Genomic DNA, 9,782 nt, shown 5'->3' with positions numbered 1-9,782 from the left:
CCTTAGCTGCAAATATCACAAATTGAAAGATGTGTACAATATATGACGCAGAGATTGTGACCCACAAATGACAAGCACTGTATTATTTAGGTATAGTGACATATATATTCAGTGAAGTGATATATACACCGCGACCCTCTCATTATGTAGCCTCTCCCTTCAACTGCCAGTCACAACAGGGCTGACTTCCCCGCCTTTGCCAGCCATCGACACCAAGGGCCTGCGACCGCAGCTTTGGCGTTTTCTGATGACGCGCGAACACACGGCGGTGATTGGATCTCCGCTCTGGAACGTTTGCGTACCGACGTTTGTGTAGCGAGGCGGCTGTTGGTGTTTTGTGTGCCACGGAGTGGAGCGGCGCGCGGGGAGGAAGAGCGGGAAAGAGTGACGCAGAGACCCGGGGGTGTGTTACCTGGACAACGGTGGGAGGGAGGATGAGCAACAGTGCGGGGGCATAATATATACACACACACGCATTTATATAGGGTCTGATTAACAATGAATACGTTGTAGCTCTGCTAATATGGCTATCACATGCTACTTGTGTCTATCCCAGCTATAGCTACTAATATTTAATTATAACGAGTTTATCATTTGATTATTTAACATCACTGGCACGTGTAGTATATATTATTCCAAAGCCCATCCCCCCACCCCCACTTGCTCTGTTAGCTATTTCATGTACGTCTAGTCTCTTGTAAGATGATCGCCATGGAAAACAATCACACAGTTATCACTTAGGCAGAGTCCCCTGTGCCGCTGAGCGCGCGGTGCTTGGCGAGGTTGCTTCTGGCTATTTGAATTTTTATGCCCCCACTCATGCGGAGCGCTCGTGCGCGGGCACCGACGCTCACCCACACTTCGCACTTGCGTAAACAAAAAAATCTAACTTTGAACCGCGCTCAACTTGCCTGCAACGCCACCCCCCTCCCCACCCCCCAATAATTTGCTCTATAAACTAATTTAATAATTTGAATTGCACTTTAAAGGAAATGGCTAACTCAAGCCTAAACATTGTGTATATACAGGCATACCCCGCATTAACGTACGCAATGGGTCCAGAGCATGTATCTAAAGCGAAAATGTACTTAAAGAGAAGCACTACCTTTTCCCACTTATCAATGAATGTACTGTACTGCAATTGTCATATACATGCATAACTGATGTAAATAACGCATGTGTAACAGGCTCTATAGTCTCCCCGCTTGTGCACAGCTTCGGTACAGGTAGGGAGCCAGTATTGCTGTTCAGGACGTGCTGACAGGCGCATGCGTGAGCTGCCGTTTGCCCATTGGGCGATATGTCCTTACTCGCGAGTGTACTTAAAGTGAGTGTCCTTAAACCGGGGTATGCCTGTACACATATATATAATGACGCTCCCGCACAGGCTGACTCTCACTCTCATACAGGCTAGCGCTTCGCCTCACTTGGCGCTCTCCGCCTCGCTCCCTCGCACAGACTGGCGCTCTCCGTCTCGCTCCCTCGCACAGACTGGCGCTCTCCGTCTCGCTCCCTCGCACAGACTGGCGCTCTCCGTCTCGCTCCCTCGCACAGACTGGCGCTCTCCGTCTCGCTCCCTCGCACAGACTGGCGCTCTCCGTCTCGCTCCCTCGCACAGACTGGTGCTCTCCGTCTCGCTCCCTCGCACAGACTGGCGCTCTCCGCCTCGCTCCCTCGCACAGACTGGCGCTCTCCTTCTCGCTCCCTCGCACAGACTGGCGCTCTCCGTCTCGCTCCCTCGCACAGACTGACGCTCTCCGTCTCGCTCCCTCGCACAGACTGGCGCTCTCCTCGCTCCCTCGCACAGACTGGCGCTCTCCGTCTCGCTCCCTCGCACAGACTGACGCTCTCCGTCTCGCTCCCTCGCACAGACTGAAGCTCTCCGTCTCGCTCCCTCGCACAGACTGGCGCTCTCCGTCTCGCTCCCTCGCACAGACTGGCGCTCTCCGCCTCGCTTCCTCGCACAGACTGGCACTCTCCTTCTCGCTCCCTCGCACAGACTGGCGCTCTCCGTCTCGCTCCCTCGCACAGACTGGCGCTCTCCGTCTCGCTCCCTCGCACAGACTGACGCTCTCCGTCTCGCTCCCTCGCACAGACTGACGCTCTCCTTCTCGCTCCCTCGCACAGACTGGCGCTCTCCTTCTCGCTCCCTCGCACAGACTGGCGCTCTCCTTCTCGCTCCCTCGCACAGACTGGCGCTCCCCGTCTCGCTCCCTCGCACAGACTGACGCTCTCCGTCTCGCTCCCTCGCACAGACTGGCGCTCTCCTCGCTCCCTCGCACAGACTGGCGCTCTCCGTCTCGCTCCCTCGCACAGACTGACGCTCTCCGTCTCGCTCCCTCGCACAGACTGACGCTCTCCGTCTCGCTCCCTCGCACAGACTGACGCTCTCCGTCTCGCTCCCTCGCACAGACTGACGCTCTCCGTCTCGCTCCCTCGCACAGACTGACGCTCTCCGTCTCGCTCCCTCGCACAGGCTGGCGCTCTCCGTCTCGCTCCCTCGCACAGGCTGGCGCTCTCCGTCTCGCTTCCTCGCACAGACTGATGCTCTCCGTCTCCTCTCCGTCTCGCTCCCTCGCACAGGCTGGCGCTCTCCGTCTCGCTCCCTCGCACAGGCTGGCGCTCTCCGTCTCGCTCCCTCGCACAGACTGGCGCTCTCCGTCTCCTCCCTCGCACAGACTGGCGCTCTCCGTCTCGCTCCCTCGCACAGACTGGCGCTCTCCGTCTCGCTCCCTCGCACAGACTGGCGCTCTCCGTCTCCTCCCTCGCACAGACTGGCGCTCTCCTCGCTCCCTCGCACAGACTGGCGCTCTCCGTCTCGCTCCCTCGCACAGACTGGCGCTCTCCGTCTCGCTCCCTCGCACAGACTGGCGCTCTCCGTCTCGCTCCCTCGCACAGGCTGGCGCTCTCCGTCTCGCTCCCTCGCACAGGCTGGCGCTCTCCGTCTCACTCCCTCGCACAGGCTGGCGCTCTCCGTCTCGCTCCCTCGCACAGACTGGCGCTCTCCGTCTCGCTCCCTCGCACAGGCTGGCGCTCTCCGTCTCGCTCCCTCGCACAGGCTGGCGCTCTCCGTCTCGCTCCCTCGCACAGACTGGCGCTCTCCGTCTCGCTCCCTCGCACAGACTGGCGCTCTCCGTCTCCTCCCTCGCACAGACTGGCGCTCTCCGTCTCCTCCCTCGCACAGACTGGCGCTCTCCGTCTCGCTCCCTCGCACAGACTGGCGCTCTCCGTCTCGCTCCCTCGCACAGACTGGCGCTCTCCGTCTCGCTCCCTCGCACAGACTGGCGCTCTCCGTCTCGCTCCCTCACACAGGCTGGCGCTCTCCGTCTCGCTCCCTCGCACAGGCTGGCGCTCTCCGTCTCGCTCCCTCGCACAGGCTGGCGCTCTCCGTCTCGCTCCCTCGCACAGGCTGGCGCTCTCCGTCTCGCTCCCTCGCACAGGCTGGCGCTCTCCGTCTCGCTCCCTCGCACAGGCTGGCGCTCTCCGTCTCGCTCCCTCGCACAGACTGGCGCTCTCCGTCTCGCTCCCTCGCACAGACTGGCGCTCTCCGTCTCGCTCCCTCGCACAGACTGGCGCTCTCCGTCTCGCTCCCTCGCACAGACTGGCATGCTCTGTTTCGTGCTCTGTTTTGCTATCTCTCGCACAAACTGATGCTCGATCTCGCACAGACTGACGCTCACTCGATCTCGCGCAGATGGGTGCGCTCTGTCACATGCTCTCTCGCACAGATGGGTGCTCATCGCACAGACAGGCGCTACCTCTTTCACACAGACGGGGGCTCTCGCACAGACGGGCGCTACCACTCTCTCGCACAGACGGGCGCTACACCTCTCTCTCTCCCGCACATACGTGCGCTAGCTCTCTCTCCCGCACATACGTGCGCTAGCTCTCTATCCCGCACTTACGGGCGCTAGCTCTCTCGCACAGACTGACGCTCGCTCTCTCTCTCGCACAGACTGACGCTCGCCGGTGATAGCCGAAGTGGAGAAGCATTCAGGAACTGGACATGCGAGGTAGAGATTTTTCCTCTCTGAGTGAGTTTCCGTGGTGGTGGTGGTGGTAGTGAGAGGAGGAAGAGTCATGTCAGCAGCTCCCAATGCCTTTCTTCACTCCAGCTTACACCAGCTGCCACAGCACAGAAATACCCCAAATTGGCAGAGTACAGTAAGGGGGGTGAGACAGGCAGGTGCTCAGGAGAGAAAATATGACTTGAAAATAGAGATGGGCTTATGATCTCCCCCATTTTGTGTGTGTGTGTGTTTTTGTAAAAGTTTTTAATTCAAATTTTTTATTTTTTTTATTTCAAACTTTGCTTCAGGCACTGGCGCTGGTGTCGCTTTGGGAATATCTCATCACATTTTTGTAACTGGAGATTCAAAAATGGAAGTCATGCGAAAACTAAAAGAGTCCTCGCAGTGTTTGGATTGTGATCGCTGCAGCTTCCGTGGTAGCGATTATGAAAATATCCAAATACACATGGGAACCATCCATCCAGAATTCTGTGACGAGATGGATACAGCTGGTTTGGGGAAACTCGTATTTTATCAGAAAAGTGCAAGATTGTTTCATTGTCATCGATGCTTTTTCACAAGCAAGATGTTTTGCAATGTTTATTATCATATTTTAGCTCATCATGCAGCACCTGAAAAATGGGACAATGAGGAGAAAAATGTAGTAGATACAAAGTCAGAGCATTCTTTGATAATGGACTCTGACAGAAATGAATCTGAACCTGTAACAAGTGAAGACGAAAAGTCTGCAGATGATCAGGAGCAGAAGGAGAAAATAAGCGAAGCTGAAAAACCTGATGATAATGATACGCTTACTTCTTGGCCAGAGAAAGTGGCAACTGAGGATAATCAAGAGAGCTCTGACAGTGAATTTAAAAGCAATAGTGTAGAAAAGGCAAGTGGAGAATCATTAGAGGTCAAAGACAAGGAATCAAGTAGTGATCAGGAGCTGCTAGAGTCGGAGTCCAGTAACAATAGCAGTAAAGCAAGCAAAACCAACTCTGCTCATACTAAAGAGGGTAGAGATTTTTCTGATAATGATGCAACCTCTTCACAGTCAAAAGACATTCCAGAGTTTTCAGATGACGATGAAGCACCTGCTTTGCCTGGTGGCATACCACATTTTTCTGAAGATGAGGAGACTGTTACTCAGACAAAGGATTTGGAAGAGTCATCTGAAGATGAAGTGATACCAGATCAGTCTAAGGGAATTGAGGACATTTCTGAAGACGAGGAGATGCCAACAGAGCAAAAACTCATAGAGGATGTGTCAGAAGAAGAAGCTCCTGCTGAGTCAAAGGAATTGGCAGATTCTTCAGAAGAGGAAGAAGAGGAGGCACCTGCTCAGGTTAAGGAAATGATGGACTTTTCTGAAGAGGAGGAGACCCCGGCTCTGTCAAAGGACATAATGGACTTTTCAGAAGAAGAAGAGGAGCCAACTATTATATCCAAAAACATCATGGAATTTTCAGAAGAGGAGGAGACTTCAAATATATCCAAAAACATCATGGAATTTTCAGAAGAGGAGACCACAAATATATCCAAAAACATCATGGAATTTTCAGAAGAGGAGGAGACCACAAATATTTCCAAAAACATCATGGAATTTTCTGAAGAGGAGGATACCCCGGCCCTGTTAAAGGACATTATGGAGTTTTCAGAAGAAGAAGATACTCCAGTAATATCAAAGAGCATCATGGAGTTTTCAGAAGAGGAGGACACTTCACCTCCACCAAAAGATATGCCCAAATACTTAGAAGGTAATTCAACCCCTACTCAGTCAAAGGACACAGTGGAGATTGCAGAAGGCGTTAACACTTCTATGTTAAAAGAAACATCTACATTATCAGAAGATGAAGGAACTCCTGTTGTGTCAAAGGACACACTAGCGTTCTTGGAGAGTGAAAACACTCCAGCCCTCTTGACAGACAGTGTAGTATTCTCAGAAGACGAAGTTACTTCCTCTTTGTCCAAAGACTTGTTGGACACTACAGAGGTTGGTGACACCCCTGCCGGTACACAAGACACCCCTGCCTCTGCAAAAGACACCCCTGCCTCTGCAAAAGACACCCCAGATACTTTAGAAGATAAGGAAGGCTATATCAAAGACGAGGAAATAATGAAATATGTACGTCGTGGGAAAGGAAAGTTTTATTGCACGCTATGTGAGTGTCGCCCCTTAAAAAAGGGACCTTTGTTGCACCATTTGATTACCAAGCATAATATGCCAAGCCCATTTATATGCAAAACATGTGCAAAAACATTTGTGATGGAGACCCATCTCAAAAACCACCTTGCATCCCACACTAAAGGTTTGTTTAAATGTCACCGCTGTAGTTTTCAGACAGATCATCCCAGAGGATTCAAAAAACATCAAACACATTGCCAGTCTCGCCATCAAGACGAGGATGACGTCAAAACAGTTTCGGACTTAAAGGAACAGAACAAAGAAGAAAATTGAATTTAGGTTGCTTAAAGAGGCAGGCCATGTGTTGTTTTTTTTGTGGGTGGGCGGGGGTTCCCCTTCATTTTGTAATACAGGTTGAAGCAGGGGGTCTCCGGAGCTGAACCCCATTCATTTCAGCTCCGGGGACCCCCTGCTTCCGAAGATACTTACCTCCGAAGAGGGTGCCACTGAAGTTTTCAGCTTCCATGTCACATGAACCATTAGGAAGCGGAATCTGATGATGTCACGGCTTCCTATTGGCCCGCAGGGCCTGGGAGCTCTGAAAAGCAGACATATAGTGAACCCTGGAGTGGCTACCGGCACTCCCTACGGAGGCAAGTATATTCGGAAGCAGGGGCTCCCCAGGTGCTTAAATAATGGCGTTCAGCTCTGGAGACCCCTTGCTTCATTCCTGTATTAAGGGGGAGGGGAACACTTGGGATTGCCTCTTTAACACACTGGATTTTTACCCATTCCTGCACTAGTAAATCAAGAGACACAGATGTGTTAAACATTCTTCATCCTGAGCAGTTTGTGGTTCCATATTTCATGCAAGACGGCACCAAAGATCCTTACTAGGGTCCTAAAAATGAGTGTAACGAGATCTAAATGCAGAGAGAACTTGGCTACTAAAACTGATGTTAACAAAAAATGTTGTTTAGTATGGCGAATACAGATGCAACACTTTTATTTATGTAATAGCAATAACATTTTCATGCAAGAAAAAAGGCTTAACAACGTACAGTATTCCGTTTAGTAAGTTCTGTTGATATTAACTAATCCTATTGTGTGCTTTTTTAAAGGATTTTTTGATGTTAAAGCAGGCCAATTTTTTCTCATAAAAATCTGCTACTTTTGAATGTATCTGACACTCTCTTAGGGATTGGATCCCAGATTATTACACTGCCACTTAAGCCAATTCCCTGGAGAAGTGTAGTCCTTTGTATGGGTATCTTTGTAGTAGTATCACCTTTTTGTAATAGTTTTTAGTTTATTTTTTACCTTGGACAAAGTGAAAGCTAGGTGCTGGTTCTTACATTTCCTTTTATTATTTCTTTGAATTGATTTCAACGCCAAACATTTCCTCTTGATTTATGTACAGTACTGCTATTCAGTCAATTCCTGATAAGCTCCTTACCAAGTTCATTTGTTCTTATTTGTAACTTGCCGAATTGTGATTTTTAAAATGTGAAATGGAATCAAATGAAGTTTCCTGCCTGCAAAACTAGTATGTATCAAAGAAAACGAACATGCCAGCCTATTACTTTCTGTGCAAATGTTTTGTAATAAATCTGGTGCTGGTTTCTAACCTGTTTGCAGTTATAACGTTTTTGTTTTTTAATTCTCTCTATTCTTCTCTATTCCCAGTAAAGCGAAAAGTGTTGGCTGTTCACTGTTTGTAAAATGTCAACATGTCATTTCTTTGCTACTGTGTGAATTTTCCAGTACCACCCATATTCAAAGAAATGTCCATGATCGTTCAGTAGTTCACCATATTCTTATGTAAAAAGATAACATTTTTTTTTCTCTAAATGTGTGTGAGATCTGGAAATTATTTTCTTTTGGGAGGGGGGGAAGTTACACTAATGGTACCAAGTCTTAGCAGAATCCACCTTTCTACTTCTAGGTACTGTATATGAGTGTGAGAGCTACAGAAAAACTACATGCTCAATCATAATTAGCCAGCATGTTTTTCATATCCACTCTAACATTTGTTTATTGGTTCTCAATTGCACAGTTAATGCAGTGTACAACAATATTGTAAACTTTTCAGATCGACAGCTGTTCACAATATTGGCAATGATGTACCCAGGAAAGGCTGATTTACCTATACAGTCATTTTATAGACAGACAAGATGCTAGTACATCAAATATGTTTACTCATACGTTTACTCAAAATAGAAGGCTTTTTACAAGTGTGGCCTTTCAGAATGGGTTCCTGTACGTTGCATAGATTTGGCTTCCTTGGTATAGAAGGGTGCTAGTTAGATTTTTTTTTGTGAGGGGCGGGGGGGTTGCATTTACTGTATCAATAGTTTTATTTCTTTTGACATTGGTATGTCATTGCTAGCATTAGAAGATATTCCCAATATATTGTCTCCCATTGTATGAATGCAACCTCATTTTCCAGCTCCCCCTGTCAAAATTCCAGAAGGTACTGGGACGCTTCTAAAAACATGCATGTTCCTTATTGAATTATTTAAACAATAAAGGTATCATTTTGACCCAACGTTTGTAATTTTTTCTATTATGGGCAATTCTTCTGCAAATGTCACCTTTTCTTCCAAAGAGCTATATTAATAATTTACAAACCGACTGTGTCAGTGGAATGTTATGGATCAATCTCAATCATAATCAAAGCTTAGAAAGCACCAAGATTTAAGACAGAATCTTGCAAACCATTGAGAAGTAAATCTATGCATTGCAAGCCTCCACTGGCAAAGGAAATAAAGTGAAATACTGCTACAGAAAAAGCAACAATACTTGTCATGCTCTAAAATGTTTCATAGTATGCAATCATCTTTTTTTTCCATCGCTGTATTATGCTTTGTGCTGCAATATACATTTTTTTATTATTAGCTTTTTCAACAGTTATCACAATTGATTTCTTTATAGCTGCTTCTAACCAGTAGGTGACACTGTTGTTTTAACGAATGACAAAACATCACCTTGGCTTTGCCCACAGACAAATAATGTGGTCTAGTTGAAAACTGTACTAATACAGTACTTGCAATTTTTGGATGATCCCTTTGCAGTGATATAAATATTGTAGACTCCATAAAAATAGTTTAATTAAATATTATATGTACATAGTTTAGTTACACATGTTGGTATACATTGTGTGCTGAACTTGTAGTATCATACATTGAGGATTTTTAAAACCGTGTATTTTTTGTTATATCTGATTCCTATGTAGTATAAGGAAGCATCATACACTTTACCGGTTAATAGCTACATAGTTACATAGTAGATAAGGTTGAAAAAAGACGTAGGTTCATCAAGTTCAACCTATGCTAAATTTAGACAACAGATACTTTATCCTATATCTATACTTACTTATTGATCCAGAGGAAGGCAAACAAAAAACCCATTAAAGCTGCAGTTCAGTCAATATCCTGCATGTGTGTTTTTTTTAATAAATCAGTTCTGTAGTAAGAAAAAATACTTTTAGCATTTTCTGTTTTAAAAAAAAACAACTTTGAAAGACCAATTTTCTTGTATTCTATTTTAACAAAGAAAGAAAGATGGAGGGTCCTAAAAAATGATTACAGGGATCTAGGCCAAAAGCTTAAGGCAAGGACCTCCAAGGTAGTATTTTCTGAAAT

At 47.3% G+C, this 9,782-nt stretch overlaps 1 protein-coding gene across 6 annotated transcripts; it reads left to right on the top strand.

Annotated features, from left to right (window-relative positions):
* The first annotated feature begins 269 nt into the window (after positions 1-269).
* CHAMP1 (chromosome alignment maintaining phosphoprotein 1) lies at positions 270-8,686 on the top strand. 6 transcript variants are annotated; one of them, XM_075590449.1, is made up of 3 exons: positions 271-403; positions 3,956-4,013; positions 4,319-8,686. In XM_075590449.1, exons 2-3 carry the CDS (start codon positions 4,007-4,009, stop codon positions 6,469-6,471), a joined length of 2,160 nt encoding a protein of 719 aa, XP_075446564.1. In that variant the 5' UTR covers positions 271-403; positions 3,956-4,006; the 3' UTR covers positions 6,472-8,686. The 6 variants fall into 6 exon arrangements, with proteins under 6 accessions (XP_075446566.1, XP_075446564.1, XP_075446562.1 ...); XM_075590447.1 differs by having other exon boundaries at positions 3,956-4,034; XM_075590450.1 differs by lacking the exon at positions 271-403 and adding an exon at positions 418-681.
* The last annotated feature ends 1,096 nt before the right edge of the window (positions 8,687-9,782 follow it).

This window comes from Ascaphus truei, chromosome 3, assembly GCF_040206685.1.
Source record: "Ascaphus truei isolate aAscTru1 chromosome 3, aAscTru1.hap1, whole genome shotgun sequence".
Lineage (NCBI taxonomy): Eukaryota > Metazoa > Chordata > Amphibia > Anura > Ascaphidae > Ascaphus > Ascaphus truei.
Note: the sequence above shows the minus strand (reverse complement) of the source record. Positions and strands in the feature narration are given on the sequence as shown.